Raw genomic sequence first — 23,207 nt, 5'->3', positions numbered from 1 at the left:
CATTGAATGCATTTTGTGCCAAAGCAATGAAAAATGATCCACAGTTTAGCCCACATAGATTGCTGTTGTGCTCACTGTGTGAAGAGTTCTGAAAAAGTGAACAAAGTATTGAGAAATGGGTCCTAGCGATTGTAAAAAAATAAAATAAAATAAAAAGTTTTCTGAGAGTGGTTACATTTCTTGAGGCCCATCCCTCATCTTTTTACCAAAACGAAGGTGGTTGGTTGCCCAACCGTTTTGTTATTGTTTCATCTGTGAATTTGCCCTTTAAACAGCTGCATATCAAAGTGACACTAACAAAAAGGTAAACGATAGGTCTATAGCAAATGCAGCATATGGCATTGATATTTCACATGTAAATAGCACTTTTCAGTAGTGCTCAAAGCATGCCATTCCATGAGCGCAGCATTTATTTTTCAACTCGAATCAATGAGCCCAATCAGTCCTCCATGACAACAAAGTACCCTTTCTGGTAAAGTACCCTTTACCCTTTCTGCCTGCCGTCCTGTACCTTTGCCCCACCTGTCCGGATTACTGACCCCTGCCTGCCCTTGACCTGTCTTTTGCCTGCCCCTGTTGGATTAATAAACTGTTGTTAATTTGACGGGTCTGCATCTGGGTCTTACCTTTGAAATGTGATAGTACGAACAGGCCATGACTGACCCAGCAGACCCTGGTCATCTACACCAAGCCATCTCCTCCCAGGAAGCCACCATCAGTAGGCACGATAAATTGCTTCGTGGCCTTATGGAGGGGGTCCAAACGTTGGCGTAACACCATGACCAGGCTTTGGACATTTTGCTGGAGTAATTCTGCGGGTTGTCTGGGAGGCAGCCTACCATGGTGGTAACCTCACAGCCCCTCAGTAACTCAGCGGTTAGCAGCGCAGTCTCAGCTGTCACTTCAACTTCTCGGGAGTCCTGCTTACCTCCCCCGGAACACTTCAATGGAGAGACAAGCACATGTCAAGGGTTTCTAGCTCAGTGTGCCCTCGTCTTCAAGCTTCAGCCCTCCTCCTTCCCCTCGGATCGCTCCAAGATAGCCTACTTCATCACGCTGATGTCCGGGAGGGCTCTCACCTAGGCTACTGCTATATGGGAACAACAGCCAGCCATATGCGTTAGTCTGGAGGGTTCGTGGGAGAGGTGAAGAAGGATTTTTTGATGTCCCATTCTCCGGGAGAGAAGTTGCCCTAATTCAGCTTCGGCAGGACTCCCACAGTGTGGCAGGCTATGCAGTGGATTTCCGCACGCTGGCAGCGGAGAGGGCTTGAAACTAGGAAGCGCTGTTTGATATATTCCTTTTTTTATTTATCCGTTATTTTACCAGGTAAGTTGACTGAGAACACGTTCTCATTTGCAGCAACAATCTGGGGAATAGTTACAGGGGAGAGGAGGGGGATTAATGAGCCAATTGCTGCTCGGGAGTTACCTACGGTTCTCGATTCTCTCATTGCGTTGACCATCCTCATTGATGGTCGATTACGAGAACGATGGAGGGAGAGGAAATGTTATTTTCCTCGTATGTCCAGGGATTCCACCTTGCCTCCGAGTCATCCCGGAAGTCCACGGCGGTCTCGTTGCCGAGAGAACCCGAGGCTTCCTGACCTCCCTCTGGAGTCGCCGAAGACGGCCGTGTCACCTCTTCCCGAGCCTATGCAACTAGGCAGAGCCGGGCTGTCGCCAGCGGAACGGCAATACAGGATCAACACAAAGAGTTGTCTGTATTGCGGGTGATTTTTGTGTCCTCTTGTGCTTTAAAAAGACCAGGCTCACCGGTAGGGGCGAGTATTCTGGTGGGCCATATGGAGAACTGTTCTGCTTCCCTTGCTCTCACCCCTTTTCATGTCATTCTGCTGTGGGGAAACCAGTCTACATCTCTCCGGGTCCACATTGACTCTGGGGCCGATTAGAGCTTTTTGGACGCTACCCTGGCTTCTGAGCTGAACATCCCCACTCAGCCCCTCTCTATTCCCATGGATGTTAGAGCGCTGGTCAGATTCCCGTGGTTTTGGGATTCTTCTGGCTCCAGCGATACAATCCCCTCATCTACTGGTCTACGGGTGCCATCATGGGCTGGAGTCTGTTCTGCCATGCCCATTGTCTGATGTCAGTGCAACCTGTCCCAGGATGTCTTCCCCGGACTTCTACACCATCCCCGCGGAGTACCAGGACCTCCGGGAGGTGTTCAGCAAGGCCCGGGCCACTTCACTTCCGCCGCAACGACCCTATGACTGCGGGTTGATCTTCTCCCAAGCAACATGCCACCCCGGAGACGTCTGTACTCTCTGTCGGGACAGGAGACCAAGGCTATGAAGACCTACATTGGGGACTCCCTAGCTGCAGTATTTATCCGTCCCTCTTCTTCTCCCGCCGGCGCAGGGTTCTTCTTCGTGGAGAAAAAGGACAAGACCCGTGCATTGACTACCGGGGACTCAATGACATTACTGTTAAGAGCCGTTACCCGCTACCACTAATTTCCTCGGCCTTCGAGCTGCTCCAGGGGACCACTGTGTTTTCCAAGCTGGATCTACGGAACACCTACCTACTGGTGTGGATACGAGAGGAGGACGAGTGGAAGACACCTTCAACACAACCAGCCGCCACTACAAGTATCTGGTGATGCCTTTTGGCCTCACCAACGCCTCTGCTGTGTTCCAGGCTCTGGTAAATGATGTTCTCTGCGACATGTTGAACCATTTCGTCATGGCGGAGATGTCCGGGGCACCTTCCGAGCCCCTAAGAAGACATACAGTGGGGCAAAAAAGTATTTAGTCATCCACTAATTGTGCAAGTTCTCCCACTTAAAAAGATGAGAGAGGCCTGTAATTTTCATCATAGGTACACTGTTTGAGGTTGTGGACAGGTGTCTTTTATACTGATAACAAGTTCAAACAGGTGCCATTAAAACAGGTAACGAGTGGAGGACAGAGGAGCCTCTTAAAGAAGAAGTTACAGGTCGGTGAGAGCCAGAAATCTTGCTTGTTTGTAGGTGACCAAATACTTATTTTCCACCATAATTTGCAAATAAATTCATAAAAAATCCTACAATGTGATTTTCGGGATTTTTTTTCTCATTTTGTCTGTCATAGTTGAAGTGTACCTATGATGAAAATTACAGGCCTCTCTCATCTTTTTAAGTGGGAGAACTTGCACAATTGGTGGCGGACTAAATACTTTTTTGCCCCACTGTATTTTTAAATAATGGGCTAGTATTATTATTAGTAGGCCCATAATCAATCCTATTAGATATCATCGTAGAAAAACTATACAGTTTTATTCTAACTTTAGGGACCTCTTCAAAATCAGGAGGCTGAAGAAATTTAGCTTGGCACCTAAAACACTCAAACTTTTACAGATGCACAACTGAGAGCATCCTGTCGGGCTGTATCACCGACTGGTACGGCAATTGCACCGCCCTCAACCACAGGGCTCTCCAGAGGGTGGTGCGGTCTGCCCAACACATCACCGGGGGCAAACTACCAGCCCTCCAGGACACCTACGGCACCCGATGCCACAGGAAGGCCAAAAGATAATCAAGGACAACAACCACCTGAGCCACTGCCTGTTCACCCTGCTAGAAGGCGAGGTCAGTGCAGGTGCATCAAAGCTGGGACCGAGAAACTCAAAAACAGCCCAAGCCCATCAGACTATTAAATAGCCATCCCTAGCACATTAGAGGCTGCTGCACTTTATACATAGACTTGAAATCACTGGCCACTTTAATAATGGAACACTAGTCACTTTAATAATGTTTACATATTTTGCATTACTCATCTCATATGTATGCATGTAGTGTATTTTATTCTATTCTACTGTATCTCAGTCTATGCCGCTCTAATATTGCTCGTCCAAATATATATATATTTTATATTGTGTTATTGACTGTACGTTTGTTCATGTGTACCTCTGTGTTGTTGTTTTTGTCGCACTGCTTTGCTTTATCTTGGCTAGGTCGCAGTTGTAAATGAGAACTTGTTCTCAACTGGCCTACCTGGTTAAATAAAATAAAGGTGAATATATATATTATTTTTTATTAAAAAATATATTTATATATTCTCAATCCCATTCCTTTACTTTATATTTGTGTATATTGTTGTGAAATTGTTAGATATTTCTTGTTAGATATTACTGCACTGTTGGCACTAGAAACACAAGCATTTCACTACACTCGCAATAACATCTGCTAAACATGTGTATGTGACCAATAAAATTTGATTTGATTTGACTTGAAATTTCTTCTACCTCAGAGGGCAACTGGTGGTCCGCACCCCATTTTGCACCCCACCTCCAGAACAAATTTTATTTAAAAGAATTGGAACTCAGTCGTGGTTCCAACTTACTGGTGCGAGTTAGAATAGTAGAATACACAAGGTCAAATGTAGAAATGTGGTTATCATGGTTAGACCGTCTGGAGGGCCCCCATTGATTTTGTCATCAGTCTCACTCGGATATCATATTAAAAATGGCAAACATTTTTCACCACCCAATGGCAAATGTGTAGAATTGCAGGACATTATCTGTAACAAAGCTAATTTTCCTCTCTGTCCCATGGCACAACCTGTTCTCAGAGTATTTCGTATTATTCTGTAAGTAAAACCACAATAGTCCTTTTATTACGCTTCGTTATGTTTCGTATGGTTTGTATTAATTTGTGGATGTCCGTCATCCATTCCGTAAAATATGTTACAAGTTGCAATTCATATAATATGTAATGAATTGCAATTTCGTACAATATGTTGCGAATTAGAAAAGCAAACAATAAGTTAAGAATTTGCAAATCTTATGATGTTACAATTCAAATTTGTTGCTAAAGTTAGCTAGGCTAGCTGTTAGGGTTAAGGTTAGGAGTTAGGTTAAAGTGTTAAGGTTAACTAAAATGATTAAGGTTAGGGGAAGGGTTAGCTAACATGCTAAGTAGTTGAAAAGTAGCAAGTAGTTGCAAAGTTGCTAATTAGCTCAAATGCAAACGTTGTCCGTGTTACACACTCATCCTCCCATCTTCCTTTTGTTTTGCCTTCAGTAACCTGTCTTAAGAAACCATATCAAAATGAACATGTCATACTTTTGTATGTTCTGGATTTAAATGTCATGTCTAGTGTATGAGAACTGGATTTACTTTACTATGTAACATCTAGTGTATGAGTCCAGGTTGCATGGCAAAATTTGTATTATTATGTGAAATTAGTTATACATTCGCAAAATCTTCTTTCCACCCCATGGCAAAATGTATAGAATTTCTGCAAACATGCTTTAAAATGGCAACATCTTCTCTACACCGCATGGCAAAATGTGTAGAATTGCACGAAACTAACTCTCAAAGATAAAAATGTGTTTATCTCTCTGCTGTCAGGTTTTGCTCGCAATGTGGTGGGATGGATGTCGGTATGTAAGCAGTTGAGCCACTCATGATGAGTTTAGATTTTTTAAACTCTATGATGATGATAGTTGGCGATGACGATGGTGGTGATGAATAGCGGTTGCATTACAAATTGTAAAGAAAATCGTTGGTAAGATATTGATAAGAAAAACCAATGCATTATAAGAGGACCAATTTGAGGACAGTCAACGCCCAATGCATTCTGGTCCCTGTGCTGAAGAAGATCCGAAATTTGAGGTGTTGTTCGCCAGTCCGGCCTCCAAACCAATGACTGTATAGATGCACCCAACCCACACGGTTTTCTTTCAGTGACAATCAAAACGGTAAATATTGTATTTATTAGAATGATTCATTACATTTTAAACTGTCTCGTTGAATAAGATACGTTGCTTTAACTTTCTACCGCTTCCAAAATAGCTTGTTAGCAAAGTAGCTAGCTACTTGCTAATTTAGTTGGCTAGTTTTCAATGCTTGCGTTTAGACACCTCGCCGGTTTAATAGTCAGTGTTGGCTAGCTACCATTTGAAACCCTGTGATACAGAATCAATTTACAGTTTGTCTACACGGCCCGGTTTGAAATACTTGTTTGCCAGCTAGCTTGAAGGTGTTGATAAGATCATGTTTTGTGATATTATTAGCGTTAAATTAACTAGGCATATTTAAGGTAACTGCAATGTTTAGTTGTATTTAATTCTTTGGGACAGCACCTAACGCTAGTTTTTTTTTTTTTTCAGACTTCCACTGCTCGGCGTTGAACAAATAAAAGTTCAGAGAGCAGTTAATGCGCTAACTAACTGTAGGAAGTTTTGTTATCGCTTCAAGCTTTTTATTTTTAGGTATACTGTAATAGAAAAGGCAGTAACTCACTAAATAAAAGAACAGAATGGAAAGTTGAATTCAAGTTAAAAACCAACTTGTGTACATGCATATGTGACGTGAAAGCGCGTAACAACATCTTTGGAATGTAAGGCTGTCAGTTATTTGAGGTTAGATATTCTTTCGGAAAGTCATTATTGAGCAGAAAGCAGACTTCCTGTCTCACGGTCCACTAAATAATGTAGGTAGGCTATCCTCCATTTTGTTAGTGTACACTCGTCATTCTCTTCCAAGTTATAGCTAGGCCTATTGATATAGTATTTGCATGCTCAGGTAACAAACAAAAAAAACAGGAGTACGTTACAGATGACATGTAATGTTCTCTGTTCTCTGGCAGGTTGAAAGAGTGCAAAATGTCTCAGGCTGAAAAAATTAAGGTACGTTCCCGACCCAGCATAAGAGGATGCTGCTTCCTCTCCGTTGATTTAATCTAAGTAATACTGTCAGGCTGTCCAATAATGATTTCAGAGGAAGCTTATTTTGATTAGGCCTATATAAACCGGATGTGAATCTGCTTTGGGAAAATCAGGATTTATTAGAATTAAACCATTGCAGACATTGAGTTTAAAAAAAACAACAACAATTGAGCATAGAGGATGCAAATATTGTGTATAATCATCTTACCAGAGACAGACTTAATTACAGAATGCATGGTTACGCTAGCAGATGCTTCCAGGCAGCTGCTTTCTTCATGACTCACTGTTGTGCCTTGACCTGGGTTGAAATGAGAACACTCCAATGTATGAGTTTAGCCTAGCTATTTTGAAGTGACAATTTTTTTGTCACATACACCACGTGCAGTAAAATGTTGTTTTCAGGGTCAGCCATAGTAGTATGGCACCCCTGGAGTAAATTAGGGTTAAGTGCCTTGCTCAAGGGCCCATTGATATATTTTTCACGGTCTGCTCGGGTATTCGAACCAGCAACCTTTCGGTTACTGGCCACTAGGCTATCTGCCGCTCTAGATGTAATGTTAAATATGCTCCTTCCTTACATCTGTTTATAAGCTGAATAGATAGGTTTAGGCATAACTTTGAAACACTTTGGTTAGACTGCATATTCTCCCTGGTTACGTACAGGCCTGTTAGAATGCAGGAAATAATGTTTTTGCAAAGAGATGGCAGAGACAAGACAGTCACCTCACCCAAAGGTAATTCGTGGACAGCTGTTTCTTTTGAGTATTGGCCTAATTGCTGGTTTTAATCTTTGCTGCTGTGATTTACACAACCCATGACAACATTTAAATTATGGTATTCCTTAGTTGAATGACTCAGATGCTCATGTTGTTGTCTCATGTATTACAGCAGGGTCAGTTCACCAACCCAGAGACCCCGGGGTATGTGGGCTTTGCCAACCTGCCCAACCAGGTGCACCGCAAGTCGGTCAAAAAGGGCTTTGAGTTCACCCTCATGGTAGTTGGTGAGTGTCATGATATTTGGAACTTAAGAAATGTCTGCTGTTTTTGTTTTGAGAGTATTCTATTGTTCGTATGTAGTATCGAGCCTTAGACAGAACGTCTACACCAGTTGTTTGAGCTTTGCATAAAACCACTTTGTCTTTCCTTGTCGGTGAGTGTCAGCCATTTTCTTGTTGCAGTTTTTTTCTCACTTCAGTAGAGATGAGTTTTGGCCTTCAAAGGGGAATGTGTGCCAAAATGATGATATTCACACAGCTTTGTCAGATCATAACCATTTTAGGAATATAACAGCCATCAATGCATATTAATAGGGTTGTCACGATACCAGTATCACAATACTATGATACCAGATTTTCCATGGCAAAAAAATAAAACTAGAATTAGACTAAACTCTATGGTCCTATAAAAACTACTTTATGGAAAATTGTGAGTGCTATAGCTTGCAAAATAAACATGTGACAAAATAATGGTGCTTGTTTCTAATATCAGGACTGTTTTCCTCAAGAAATTAAATCGGCTTCATGTTTTGTTTCTTTGCCATGATACTTCAGAATATCGCAATACTGGTCTCGTGACAACCCACTATGCATTTCCTTGATTCATTTTGAGTTGGAAGGATAGCTTTTTTTCTTTGCCAAACATTCTATATATCTTTTTAACAGAAACAACTGTTTGTTCTAAGCATTCAAGCTATCACTTCATGCTGTCGACAGAATGGAATGTGACTTATTTGACCATGTGCCCGGACAGTTAGCTAGTTGACATTTCCTTTTCCCATAGCCTCTCCTCACAAATAACAATACCCCCCCCCCCCTAGAAAATGTGTCATTAAGCACTGTTTCAAATCGCCTCACTTCCTTTTAGAGTTTAACGTGAGTTTATGCATGTCCAGCATACGTGTGTGCCAGAGTGTTTGTCTGAGTGGGATATGTGTAGGACCATGTCAGAGGCCCCTGTTTAGGTCACTGTTGTGGGTCCAGCCTCTATATAAACGGATGGAGGCTGGGCGTCTCTGGGTCCTCTGATTTAACTGTGTGAAATGGTTGTCCTTTCTCTCTTCTCCCTCCATGTCTGCCTTAAAATAAACCAGAGTGGAATGTGTGCCTGAGAGGCAGCACCGGACAGGGCTCTGCTGAATAGAGAACAGAATAACAAATAAAATTATGAATAAAAACCACACAAGAACTACGATGACGGTTAAATACATGAGAATGCAAGTATATACAGTGCATTCGGAAAGTATTCAGACCCCTTCACTTTTTTACTTTTACAGCCTTATTAAAAAATGTGTTTTTTAAATTATTTTTCTCAATCTACGCACAATACCCCATAATGACAAATCAAAAATTACAGGTTTAGAAATGTTTGCTAATTTATTGAAAATAAATTGAAATCACATTTACATAAGTATTCAGACTCTTTACTCAGTACTTTATTGAAGCACCTTTTGGCAGCGATTACAGCCTCGAGTCTTGTATGACGCTACAAGTTTGGCACACCTGTATTTGGGGAGTTTCTCCAATTCTTCTCTAACAATCCTCAAGCTCCGCCAGGTTGGATGGGGAGCATTGCTTCACAGCTATTTTCAGGTCTCTCCAGAGATGTTCGATCGGGTTCAAGTCCTGGCTCTGGCTGGGCCACTCAAGGACATTGAGACTTGTCCTGAAGCCACTCCTGTGTTGTCTTGGCTGTGTGCTTAGGGTTGTTGTCCTGTTGGAAGGTGAACCTTTGCCCCAGTCTGAGGTCCTGAGCACTCTGGAGCAGGATTTCATCAAGAATCTCTCTGTACTTTGCTCCATTCATCTTTCCCTTGATCCTGACTAGTCTCCCAGTCCCTGAAAAACATCCCCACAGCATGATGTTGCCTCCACCATGCTTCACCGTAGGGATGGTGCCAGGTTTCCTCCAGACGTAACGCTTGGCATTCACTCCAAAGAGCTCAATCTTGGTTTCATCAGAGAATCTTGTTTTTCATGGTCTGAGTCTTTAGGTGCCTTTTGGCAAACTCCAAGCGGGCTGCCATGTTCCTTTTACTTAGGATTGGCTTCCCTCTGGCCGTTCTACCATAAAGGCCTGATTGGTGTAGTGCTGCAAAGATGGTTGTCCTTCTTGAAGGTTCTCCCATCTCCACAGAGAAACTCTACAGTTCATTGCGTTCCTGGTCACCTCCCCAATCAAGGCCTTTCTGCCCTGATTGCTCAGTTTGGCCAGGCGGCCAGCTCTAGGCAGACCCCTCTTGAAGGGTCCAAAATTCTTCCATTTTAAGAATGATTGAGGCCACTGTTCTTGGGGACCAATGCTCCAGACATTTTTTGGTACCCTTACCCAGATCTGTGCCTCGACACAGTCCTGTCTCGGAGCTCTAGGGACAATTCCTTTGACCTCGTGGCTTGGTTTGAAACATTTTTATTTTTTAACTTATTTCGTAGATCTATTTTTTTAGTTTTTTGAATGTTTTCACTAAATAGGCCAAAGCTTTGTTACACAATTAAAGATCAATACACTATTTCAAACAGCTGGAATAATCTAAAGAATTAAGGGCTTGTAAAATATAAGCCATCAACCTTAAGACCCACTAAAAATGAAATAATATCAAAATAGTTTAACCTGCTTTTTTTGCTTGTCCAATGAGTTACATTTTGTTTTGACTGAACCATGCACAACCACTAATAATGAACAACTTCTGGTAGCAGGCACTATAGAATATTAACACAGGTCTCATTAACACAGGTCTCATAAACAATCTCTAGCCTTTCGTCGTGACTCAGTTCCATTACATTAGTCATTGGACGAAGGCGTCTTGTGTAGAGGGGACTTTTTTTTTTACATTAACACGCAACGCTTGCGATACGGTTTTGCATAAGCATCATATCTTTCATATCGGCGAGAAATCATTTTCAGTTAACAAAATGTTAAATTGATACACAGCTTTTTATAGGGTTAGGGTTCCCACATGGCCATATTTCTATATTACAGTGCTTGTTTCCGTAAAACAGATGGAAGACAGTGGGCTACCTGTGCGAGTGGACTAGTTGGCTATCCGTGTTTCCGAACACCTGTGTGAACGGAAGACTCTAGAAATACTGCATGTTGTCACTGAAAAATACTGTCTGCTACAACTGTGTTAACCGTGAACTATAAGTGTCTATTTTGCATTTGTGAAATTAATTTGATATGAAAGTGAAGGGATTTATGTTTCTAGAACTGTACAGCAATTGAGAATCGATTCACATTTAGATGTAGTGGCTTCCAGAGCCTGTTCACTTTGTTTCAACATTGAAACACAGGTGGCCAACTAGCATAGGTAGTCCACTGTCTGGATAAGAAGATGCTTATTTCTCAGAATGAGAGTTCCTTATATAAATGTGTCTTTATGCTCATTGCACATTTATAAAACACACACTAGACAGCTAGCACATTAGTCTGGCTAAAATGCTGCTAGCGGTACTGCAATGCTGGGCATGACAAACTGAGCATTCATTGTCCACAATTATGTTCATTGATACTCCCATCTTATTAGGCTTTGCAGTGTTTTACATTTTGGGATTTGAGACATAAAGGCTATTGTTATAAAGGTTCTCCTCTATTACAGTAAAATGTCTCTGTGTATAGGTGTCTATATGACTGATTTTTATGTTTGACCAAACCTCAAATGCAGTAGCGAGCTGAAATGGCTTGTCAGAGATGACAATGCTCTTTCGTCGTGGTTGTGAGCTGCAGGGGGAGGGGCTTGGTGTCTGTGTGCGAGTACTAAGGTGCACAGAAGGAGCAAATGATACGAGACTAAAAAGACACTCATGTATTCAAACCTAGATTCTTCCAATACATGGGTTTGGAACATTGCGTTAAAACATATATTGAATTCATTTGAATGTATATCGCCCAGCCCTACATGTAAACAGGAGTAATAGTGACCAGTAGCAGGATATATACTAAAAGTAAATACTAAAGGTAATCTATGGACAGTAATGCATCTAATCAATCATTTTCGTAGCAGTGTAGGTTGTCTGAGTGGGTTGAGACCTGTGGATAGTCTGTGGGAGTGGGAGATCAGTAGTTGTTAGCACTTTAACAGTCTTCTGAACAGCTTCTATCCCCTGGCCATGAGTCTGTTTGTCTGAGTCTTGATTCACCAGGACTCCCTGCCAGATGGAAGCATGGAGAACAGTCCATGTCTCAGGTGGCTGTAGTCTTTGGCAAATATCCAGACCTGTCTCAGACAGCACCTGGTATGTATGTATGTCCTGAATGGCTGGGAGCTCACCCCCGGTGAGGCGCTGGGCTGTCTGCACTGCCCTCTATAGGGTCTTTCTGTTGCAGACGGTGCAGTTGCCGTGCCATCTGAGGGGCCATGCCAAATCGTTTCAGCCTCCTGAGGGAGAAGATGCATTGCTGTGCCTTCACGACTGTTCTGGTGTGAGAGGACCATGTTAAGTCCTCAGTGATATGGACACAGGAACTTGAAGCTCTTGACCCTCCACTGCGGCATGTAGATGGGTGTGCACCCCCCTGTTTTTTTGTGGTCCATCATCCTGTTGCCCTGGCACCACACTGCCAGTTTTCTCACCTCCCTGAAGGCTGTCTTAACGTTGTTGATCAGGCCTACCACCATCATGTCATCAGCAAACTTGATGATAGATTTGGAGTTGTGCGTGTCCACAGTTGTGGTTAAACACCCCTGAGGGGGCCCCTGTGTTGAGGGTCAGCCTACTCTCACCACCAGAGGACAGCCTGTCCAGGATCCAGTTGCAGATGGTGGTGTTCAGTCTCAGGGTCCCGAGCTTGGAGGGCACTATAGTGTTGCACTGTAGTCGATGAAAATAAAAGAGCTGCACACTAGGAGCTCAGATGCAATAATTTAATTACCAACATTTCAACAGCCAAGCTGTCTTCATCAGGGTATAATCACAAACACTGTGGGATGACTTGTTTATATAGTGTCAAAAGACACAGGTGTCTGTAATCATGGCCAAGAGTGGCCTAATATCATTGGTTAATAATCAAATATTAAAATGTCATACAAAGAACAGCATACAAACAAATGGATAACATACAATCATAGATTAATTTGACTACACAAGCTTACAAACAATTACAATGGCAAAGTCACAATCACAAGATTGGCTTCAGATCAAAGTCTACGTTGATACCCTGATGAAGACAGCTTGGCTGTTGAAATGTTGGTAATTCAATTATTGCATCTGAGCTCCTAGTGTGCGGCTCTTTTATTTTCAAGTTTTCTACTCCGCTGGCCAGCACCTCGCCTTAATAGGTGTGCGTTTCTTTTTCTTCTAGATCGCACTGTAGTCGGTGAACAGCATTCTCACATAGGTATTCCTCTTCTCTAGGTTGGAGAGCGCAGAGTGCAATTGAGATCGTATCGTCTGTAGATCTGTTGGGGTGGTAGGAGAGTTTGAAGATGCCTGCCAGCTGGACAGCGAATGCTCTGAGTACGTGCCCTGGAATATCGTCTGGCCCCATAGCTTTGGGAGTGTTAAACCTTGGTGATCTCGCTCTCCAGGGGCAACATGACTAAGTCCTCTAGGACGGCAGGGGCCCTTTGGTGTTTTTTTTGTCACAGTGCATACAATTCATTGAGTTTGTCTGGTAGAGGCATCGTTGAATAAATCACAACTAGTCTGTAGCCCCTGCTATATGCATTGAGTGTCAGAGTAATAGGTTTTTAAACTTGTTCCTAAATTGACCTTTTGTGTGCGGTAGCTCTGTCCTTTAGTTTAGCACGTACCTCTGTGTTAATCCAGGGCTTTTGATTGGGGAAGCAGCGGCTCTTCACTTGAGCTTGTTGCATTTTGGACTAAGGAAAATGTTTGTCTTGTTTTACTGTGAGGTTAATGCTTTTCCCACGCAATGAAAGGCCTAATGTGTAGGAAGCTGCTTGGCTGCAAATGTAGTGTGCCCATTACCCAGGCTATATTGGGTATTTTGTGGAAAAAGGTTCACCCTGCACATCTAATTGTAGATTTTTGTAGTATGGTTCGTAGACTCAAAGGTAATTGGTTATGAACTAATATATTGGGTATATTGCCTTTACAGGCACAATAGTCTGTTCTATTTGATTTTCTCTTTTTTTTTATGATGGATGTTTTTTTGAAATATATTGATGATTCTGTGCGTTCTGTTTAGGTGAGTCTGGTCTGGGGAAGTCCACCCTCATCAACAGTCTGTTCCTTACGGATCTCTACCCAGAGAGAGTGATCCCTGGAGCAGCAGGTAATGGTTATACACAAAGGCCAAACTTTCTGCTAACTAGCAAAACCTAATGGGAGTCATTTTAAACAGATTACACCAAATCGCCCCTCGTTTAGTCAGTGGCCTCAAGAGTATCTCAAAAGTAGATTTTTTATTTTATTTAATTAACTTTTCCTCTCCCCCTGGTCTCCTTTTCATTTTGTCCCACAGAGAAGATTGAGCGCACGGTTCAGATCGAGGCATCTACGGTTGAGATCGAGGAGAGAGGGGTGAAGCTCCGCCTCACCGTGGTGGACACACCCGGATACGGCGACGCCATCAACAGCCAGGACTGGTATTGCCTCTGCCCACGACTTCTTTTGTCCAACATGGAAATTGTTATTGTTGGAATATAGTTGAACTAACATTTTTATCGTTTTAAAAATATATTTTTCAAAAATTTGAAGGGATAGTTCACTTTTTAAAAGTTTAAGCTTAGTTTTACATGAGTTTCTGGACGACACCCCTATATCTAAAATGTCATTCCCCATTGCTCTACTCATGTCATACGGTGCTATATTGGTTGGCTTTTCTAATAGCACCTGCTTCTCGTTTTTCCAGTTTCAGCACCATCATCGCCTACATCGACGACCAGTTTGAGCGCTATCTCCACGACGAGAGCGGTCTGAACCGACGGCACATCGTGGACAACCGTGTTCACTGCTGCTTCTACTTCATCTCCCCATTAGGCCACGGGTATACACACATTTTCAATATGTACGTTTTAATCCCCCCCCCCCCAGTTCTTACGCGCTCTCCCTTTCTCTCTCTCAGGCTGAAGCCTCTGGATGTACAGTTCATGAAGGCCATCCACAACAAAGTCAACGTGGTCCCTGTCATCGCCAAGGCCGACACACTCACCCTGAGAGAGAGGGAGAGGCTCAAGCGCAGGGTAGGAGGCGTTATAGCTCAACCAGACTCTAAAAAGTATACAATTGGAGAACGTTTTTTTTTGTAATTTGTCTATTAAAAGAAATTAAGCCGTCTCACACAAGGGATGTAGATGTAGTGATCTTCCTTTCATATGATACAACTGCACCCATGTACTGCCTGTATTTGAATAATCCCTCTGTGGATTAATAAAGTACTATATATTCACTTTAATAGTTAAAGCGCAGCTAAAGTAACTAGCCCACATTATGTCTATATCCTCCATATTCCTGTGTGGCTGTAGATTCTGGATGAGATTGATGAGCACGGCATCAAGATATACCACCTCCCCGATGCGGAGTCTGACGAGGACGAAGACTTCAAGGAGCAGACAAGGATTCTCAAAGTAATCCCCACCTCCTTTTCTAGACTCTGTCCTGCCTCCATAAGGATTCTGAACCCCATTTGTCATTTCAGCATACGGTGGTGTCTGAAAGTATTGGAATCCTTGATAAAGATGAGCAATAAAATTATTTATTTGATAGTTATTAATACGGATCTATATTGTATGCACATAAAAAAAATCTCCAATTATATTTTATACTAGTACAATTGTTCAGAGAAAGGTTTTGTTTTTAATAAGTAATTTTTTCTTTCAAAAAGGTAGGTGTCAATTGACACCCCTAAAGATTCTTATAAAGAAAGTAGTCAAAAGTGTATTATTTGGTCCAGTATTCCTAGCACTTGACTACATCAAGCTTGTGACGCTTTGCAGTTCTTGGTTATGTTTCAGAGTTATTTTGCGCCGAATGGATATGAATGATAAATAATCTATTGTCATTTTGTGGTCACTTTAATTGTAATTAAGAATGGAATGTTTCTAAACTCTTCTACATTAATTTTGATCCTACTATGATTACAAATAATCTTGAATGAATGGTGAATAATTATAAATGAGAAAGTTAGAGGGTCAACAATTATACCCCCAAGACATGCTTTACTCCCCCTGTCATCTTTTATCTAGGGTGTCAATCATTTTGGCGACCGGAATTGAAATTGAGCATGGTTTCTTTGAGACTTTTACTACTGTTCCTGAAAGTTACTAGCAAAATTAAAAGAAAAAGAAATCATACAACTTTACAAATAAGCTCAGAATGGTATGCAATCGCCACAGTCGCAAACATGCTATCTGTTTTGACCGTCAGCACCTGCTCTCTCTCCTCCCTCCAGGCCAGTATTCCCTTTGCGGTGGTTGGCTCCAACCAGCAGATCGAGGCCAAGGGGAAGAAGGTGCGGGGTCGCCTGTATCCCTGGGGTGTGGTGGAGGTGGAGAACCCCGAGCACAACGACTTCCTCAAGCTACGCACCATGCTCATGTGAGTGGGTGGGAGAGCGAGGGCCTGCACTGGGTCATCCCCGGAGGGGCTCGCTCTGGTTTCTTCATATATTAAACTTGAATAGCAGCATTGAATAGCAGCTTGAGAATCCAAACTTGAAATAGTGGCTTATGGTGATATTTTTTTTACTTAATTTTTAAATTGAGTGTTTTTATGGTTGATTTGGCTTATACTACAAAAGCTGTGTCAGTTGTATAATATGTTGTCAATCCATTAAATGTCAGTCATGAGCAGTGGCTGTCCCGTCTCACATACTGCTTGGTGTTTCGCTGATGACGATCTTGAGTTGAGTAGTTGGTTTAGTGCTTGATTGATCGACTGACACCTATCCATCTACAGCACCCACATGCAGGACCTGCAGGAGGTGACCCAGGACCTACACTACGAGAATTTCCGTTCGGAGCGCCTCAAACGAGGCGGCAGGTTGTCCTCTCATGGTTACGTTCTGTCTCCTGCGTACGTACCGTTCTGTCTGCTTGCCTTTCTGTACCCTGCCTGCCCCCAAAACTTCCCATATGCAGTAATATAATATACAACCAAAGACACAAAGGCTTAATATAACAGAGCAGGTTGGTAGTGTTGAGACATTTGTAACACAAGACTCATGTGTGGCTTGACTTTCTTGGATTTGAATGACTTATCTGGATAAGACAATTGATGGGTAACTAATAGTGTCTCAGAGTCGGCCAGTTCCACTTATCTTGTGTTAATGTCTATCGAAGTGATTATGCGATAGTCAGCATTGAAAGTAAATCTCCATGTGTTCATTAATATTACATGGTTGAAAAAACGAAAACATTTTAAGTTAAACTATAATTTTGGATGTACATTCTACAGCAATTTGACCTTGGGTTTGAGTTAGGCATGTATAGTCTGTGGGCAATTTTTTTATCTTTATGGTTATTTTTTTAGTGGTCTATGGGGTTTTTAACCAGTATATAGGTTGCATTTGTAGTAGTATGGGTAGTAGTAGTATGGGTATCATTTAACTCTAGGAGTGTGGACCCTTTGGATTCTTTGAGACCTTCCTCTATAGCCAATCCAGGAGAAGGGAGAGATTTTACTGCCTTCCTATTGGCTCACCATCAGCCCAATGATGGTCTGGTCTGTCCAATCCTCTGAGTGGACTGTTGGAGGTACTGTTTTCAATGGGGGAGGTACCACTATCCTCCCTGTCTCACAACCTTGCTGTTCTCTTGCTTCTGCAGCTTGCCCTCTTTCACTTTAACACCCAGCTTTCTACTTTTCTACCCCCGCAATCTGTTCTTTCTCTCTCTCTCTAATTTACCTCTGGCTCTTTCTACTTTCTAAGTGTTGCTTTCGTCACGTCTGCTTAAATACTAGAAAGCTAGAAACTGCACCACACACAACCATCAGACGTGGGGATTTGCCAAACTGTCTTCCGGAGACCCCCTATGCACATTAGTTTTCACTCCTCCACCTTTCTGCTGATTCTATGAATGACAATGATATGCTTTTGAATACTGCATTTTCTTCTGAATGCACAAACTATGTAATAACTTGAAATGTATGAGATTTCCAGTGTTCATTTATGTGGATATTTATGGCAGGTCTCCCCAATGATTGTGCCTTGAGCCTAACTCAACAAATCTGTGTCCGTGTTACAGGAAGGGACCGGAGCCGGAGGAAATGGACAAGGACATGATCCTGCAGGAGAAGGAGGCTGAGGTGGGATAGCTAAGCATTCATATCCCTCTCTCACCACCTACCACTCACACTACCATAATACTGTATACTTCCATTCAAATATCACTATTTTGAATAGCCCACCCACATTACCTCTTATATCCTCTCTTAGTTGGACTGCAATAAGTTTATTCCATGTGATATGGGGGGGGGTTTAGCCAGGTACTCAGTGTTCTATGTTTTGGTATTAATGTTATGTTTATTTTGTTCTGTGCAGCTGAGGAGAATGCAGGAGATGATTACCAAGATGCAGGCCCAGATGCAGATTAAGCCTGATGGCGCGGGAGACGGCCAGCATGTGTGACACTCACCACGGTAAGAACAACGCGTCCATTTTGACACTAAACACAGCAAACCCGTGTTATGAATACCATAGTGTACATTTGAGTTTATTGTGGACCTGTATGGCTCAGTTGGTAAGCATGTGCAATGCCATGGTTCTGGGTTCAACACCTGTTGTAATCAAAATACGCACAAAGATGATTTGAACTCGCTCTACGGTGAATCTCTTTGGATGAACTTTTTGACGCACCCATCACGTTAGCGGGATCATTTTCATCAACACCCGCTGAATTGCAGTGTGTCAAATTCAAATGAAATTACTAAAAATGTTTAATTTTCATGAAATCACAAGTGCAATATAGCAAAACACAGTTTAGCTTGTTGTTAATCCACCTGGCGTGTCAGATTTCAATACAGCTTTTCAGCAAAAGCATAACGAGTTTATGTAAGAACATCTCTCAGTAGACAAAATATTAAACACTAGCAGCCAAGTAGATTGGTCAGAAAAATAATAAATTAAATCGCTTACCTTTGGTCTTCGGATGTTTGCACTCATGAGACTCCTAGTTACACAATAAATGTTCCTTTTTTTCCCATAAATTATTTTGTATATCCAAAATACCTCCATTTGTTTGGCGCGTTATGTTCAGAAATCCACAGACTCGAGCGGTCACGACATTGCAGTCAAATTCCAAATAGTATCCGTAATGTCCACAGAAACATGTCAAATGTTTTTTTATAATCAATCCTCAGGTTGTTTTTCCAATATATAATCGATAATATACTGGGACTGTAGCTTTTTCAATAGGAGAGGGAGAGACAATGTCTGCCCCACTCTGTTGCGGAAGCAAAACTCAGCGAACACCCAGCTATCCACTGACGCGATGTGATCTTTCTCGCTCATTTTTCAAAATAAAAGCCTGAAACTATGTCTAAAGACTGACACCTTGAGGAAGCCATAGGAAAAGGAATCTGGTTGATATCCCTTTAAATGAAGGCAAGGCATCCAATGGAACAGAGCTTTCAGGAAAAACAGCACTTCCTTGTTAGATTTTCCTCAGGTTTTTGCCTGCAATATCAGTTCTGTTATACTCAGACAATATTTTGACAGTTTTGGAAACTTTAGATTGTTTTCTATCCTAATCTGACAATTACAGTTTTTTTTTGTTGCCAAAAGGGTAGGGGACACTCAATAAGTTTTAAAGTGTCTGCTAGGTGGTATATATTTTTGTATTACTATACTGAACAAAAATATAAATGCATTATGCAAAACATTCAGATTTTACTGAGTTAGAAATAAATAATTCAAATCGATTAATTAGGCCCTAATCTATGGATTTCACATGACTTAGAATACAGATATGTAACTGTTGGTCACATACCTTAAAAATAAAAGTAGCGGCGTGGATCAGAAAACCACAGTATCTGCTGTGACCACCATTTGCCTCATGCAGTGTGACACATCTCCTTTGCATAGAGTTGATCATGCTGTTGATTGTGGAATGTTGACCCAGTCCTCTTCAATGACTGTGGATATTGGCGGGAACTGGAACATGCTGTCATACATGTCGATCCAGAGCATCCCAAACATGCTCAATGGGTGACATGTCTGGTGAGTATGCAAGCCATGGAAGAACTGGGACATTTTCAGCTTCCAGGAATTGTGTACAGATCCTTGTGACATGGGGCTGTGCATTGTCATGCTGAAACATGAGGTGATGGCGGCGGATGAACAGCACGACAATGGGCCTCAGGATCTCATCACAGTATCCCTGTGCATTCAAATTGCCATCGATAAAGGCAATTGTGTTTGTTCTCTGTAGCTTATGCCTGCCCATACCATAACCCCACTGCCACCATGGGACACTCTTCACAACGATGACATCAGCAAACCGCCCACCCACACAATACCATACACGTGGTCTGCGGTTGTGAGGCCGGTTGGACATACTGTCAAATTCTCTAAAACGACATTGGAAGCAGCTTATGGTAGAGAAATGAACATTAAATTCTCTGGCAACAGCTCTGAACATTCCTGCAGTCAGCATGCCAATTGCACGCTCCCTCAACTTGAGACATCTGTGGCATCATGTTGTGACAACTGCACAGATCGCAATTTGCTGGGGTGGTTATCAAACTTCTTTTTTGTGGGGGGGAATTGTTTTTTTTGTTGTTGGTCATGGCAGGGTAGTGTTTATTTTTGGGGCGGTTAACATTTGCTCTTGCAGCTTTTACTAAGACTTAACAAAAATAGGAACACAACATGCAGTAATTTCAAATATTACAGTTCATAGTCCCCCCCCCCCCCCTCAGACAATCCTGCAGGTGAAGAAGCCAGATGTGGAGGTCTTAGGCTGGCGTGATTACATGTGGTCTGCGGTTGTGAGGCCGGTTGGATATACCTATAATGCTGTTTAATCATCTTCTTGATATGCCACACCTTTCAGGTGGCTGGATTATCTTGACAAAGGAGAAATGCTCACTAACAAGTTTGCACAAAATTTGAGATTATTTTTGTACATATGGAAAATGTCTTGCAACTTTTATTTCACTCCTGAAACATGGGACCGACGCTACGGTTTGCATTTTATATTTTTGTTCATTGCCTAAGGAAAGTATTCAGACCCCCTTTTCCACATTTTGTTACCGTTACAGCCTTATTCTAAAATGGATTTTAAAGTATTTTTTAAAATGTTTGCAAATGTACTAAAAATAAAAAATAGACCTTACGTATTTAAACCCTTTTCAGACCCTTTGCTATGAGACTCTAAATTGAGCTCCGGTGCATCCTGTTTCCATTGATCATCCTTAAGATGTTTCTACAACTTGGTTGGAATTGGTAAATTCAATTGATTGGACATGATTTGGAAAGGCCCACGGCTGTCTGTCTAAGGTCCCACAGTTGACAGTGCATGTCGGAGCAAAAACCGAGCCATGAGGTCGAAGGAACTGTCCCTAAACTATTTTTAATACATTTGAGTAAGGCTGTAACCTAACAAAATGTGGAAAAAGTCAAGTGGTCTGAATACTTTCCGATGGCATCAGATATACTCCATCAGAATTATTGGTCCCTTTTTAGTCTGAATTCATATACATGGAACATTAGGAAGTACAAGTCCTTATGTATCACTTGTCTTTCCCTGCAGGTTTTCAAGCTGTTATTTGAGCTTGACCAGAGATGGAGGGATTGCAGAAGAGAAGGGAGCGAAAACAAGAGCAAGATAACTGGTCCTTGTCTCATTCTGCTTGCTACTATATTTAGTTTATTTCAGTCCTACTTGGGATCATTTTGAATTCTTTATTTTTTGTTTTTGTATCGAAGCAGTATTACATTTTTATATTTACACACATTTTCTTTCTAATATTCCAAATGGCTCATTATTCATTTGTTCCATTCTATTGGAATGGACCATGCCAGTTAGTCATCAAATGAAGAATAACTATTTTAACCAGGGAAATGCTTTCATTATAGAACCATTGTTCTTTATTAAATTTTTTAGCTGTTGCGAAAGCCAGAAGTTGCTGCTGCTCCTCAGTACTGTCATAGCCAAGTCTTTACACTCGGCCTCCGCTAAAACCACTCAGGAACGGTCGATCGTGTTACTTACTGTGGCTCTGCATTACGAGTGGGAAAGGCCAGCTTACTGTGAAAGTTAGCAACGCTCTTCTCTTTCGTGGAGCCATACAGCTAAAATGGTGTATTTTTTTTTCTCCTCTAGTGGTTGTCATGCCAATGTTAAAATATCTTTAAACAATAGTATTTGAAAAGCAGCATAAAGATGTTTCCTTATTGCTAGGATAAGTTGACCGTGTTCTCGTTCTCCTACTCCCTCGCATGCAGCTCTTAACCCAGTCTGAAGTGTCGTTGTGTTGAAACGACTGGTTATGACTGAAATACATGACACTGTGACCTTCCCAGTTATCCTGTAGCCCTGAAACGGAGACATACCTTGGTGTTTTTACTGCATGTGCCTCTATGAATACTGTGCCTGTAAAGTGTCTCAGCGTAGGAGTGGCAATCTAGGATCAGTTTAGCCTTTTAGATCATAATGAATATGGTTATATAGACTGGGAGGACCCAATCCTAGATCAGCACTCCTACTCGGAGACGCTTTATGACAGCCCCCAGGTTTTAACATATTGTAAAGTGAATTGATGTTTTAGGCAAAAGTCCTAGCGAACTAAAAGTAAATTGAATTACTGTGATGTTCGGACCAGGCCTATGCATCGAAAATGACTTTGCTTTTTCTCATGGCCCCCAGTAATATTGATTTGTTGAATTAAGTGCATCCAGACGGTTGTGGAGTTCGTGCTGTAAAGCCCATGCTGTACTTGGTGTAATATGATATCCGTATCCTTCTATTCTTTATGGGTGAAAAGTGACTGTTTGGATGTTGGACAGGCCCCGTTAGTTGCTATGACCGCTTGCCTGGTCATTGTGATGACCTCGTTTGATTGTCACTATCCTACGCAAGCCAAGTCAGAGTTATTAACATTCCTGTTTCTGCTGTTTTATCCAATGACTATCAAATTAAACCTTTGATGTATGCTATCTTGTAATAAAGTTTATATTAAAGCTATATTCTAGTTTGCTTCATTTGTCATTTTACAAAAACAAAATCCCGATCCAATGTTACTATGTATCGTTACTATACACTGCTCAAAAAAAATAAAGGGAACACTTAAACAATACAATGTAACTCCAAGTCCATCACACTTCTGTGAAATCAAACTTTCCACTTAAGAATAACACTGATTGACAATAAAATTCACATGCTGTTGTGCAAATGGAATAGACAACAGGTGGAAATAATAGCCATTAGCAAGACACCCCCAATAAAGGAGTGGTTCTGCAGGTGGTGACCACAAACCACTTCTCAGTTCCTATGCTTTCCTGGCTGATGTTTTGGTCACTTTTGAATGCCTGCGATGCTTTCACTCTAGCGGTAGCAGCAGACGGCGTCTACAACCCACACAAATGGCTCAGGTAGTGCACCTCATCCAGGATGGCACATCAATGCGAGCTGTGG

At 41.8% G+C, this 23,207-nt stretch overlaps 1 protein-coding gene across 9 annotated transcripts; it reads left to right on the top strand.

Annotated features, from left to right (window-relative positions):
- The first annotated feature begins 5,350 nt into the window (after positions 1–5,350).
- Positions 5,351–22,757, top strand: LOC109874544 (septin-2B). Of its 9 annotated transcripts, none has more exons than XM_031810004.1 (14): positions 5,565–5,702; positions 6,114–6,175; positions 6,593–6,632; positions 7,560–7,674; positions 13,817–13,903; positions 14,093–14,216; positions 14,483–14,617; positions 14,696–14,813; positions 15,096–15,197; positions 16,022–16,167; positions 16,528–16,611; positions 17,817–17,877; positions 18,113–18,210; positions 21,324–22,757. In XM_031810004.1, the coding sequence occupies exons 3-13, from the start codon at positions 6,609–6,611 to the stop codon at positions 18,197–18,199; spliced, it is 1,083 nt and encodes a 360-aa protein (XP_031665864.1). In that variant the 5' UTR covers positions 5,565–5,702; positions 6,114–6,175; positions 6,593–6,608; the 3' UTR covers positions 18,200–18,210; positions 21,324–22,757. The 9 variants fall into 9 exon arrangements, with proteins under 9 accessions (XP_031665863.1, XP_020322097.1, XP_031665861.1 ...); XM_020466510.2 differs by having other exon boundaries at positions 6,114–6,436; XM_031810005.1 differs by having other exon boundaries at positions 6,114–6,440.
- The last annotated feature ends 450 nt before the right edge of the window (positions 22,758–23,207 follow it).

This window comes from Oncorhynchus kisutch, linkage group LG30 (assembly GCF_002021735.2).
Source record: "Oncorhynchus kisutch isolate 150728-3 linkage group LG30, Okis_V2, whole genome shotgun sequence".
NCBI lineage: Eukaryota > Metazoa > Chordata > Actinopteri > Salmoniformes > Salmonidae > Oncorhynchus > Oncorhynchus kisutch.
This window is presented reverse-complemented; position numbering and strand designations above follow the sequence as displayed.

Excerpts from the sequence above, each read along its gene's own strand:
- LOC109874544 (XM_031810000.1), top strand. Across the intron at positions 6,633-7,559 it reads CTCAGGCTGAAAAAATTAAG|CAGGGTCAGTTCACCAACCC; the intron begins GTACGTTCCCGA and ends CATGTATTACAG. Across the intron at positions 16,612-17,816 it reads CGCCTCAAACGAGGCGGCAG|GAAGGGACCGGAGCCGGAGG; the intron begins GTTGTCCTCTCA and ends TCCGTGTTACAG.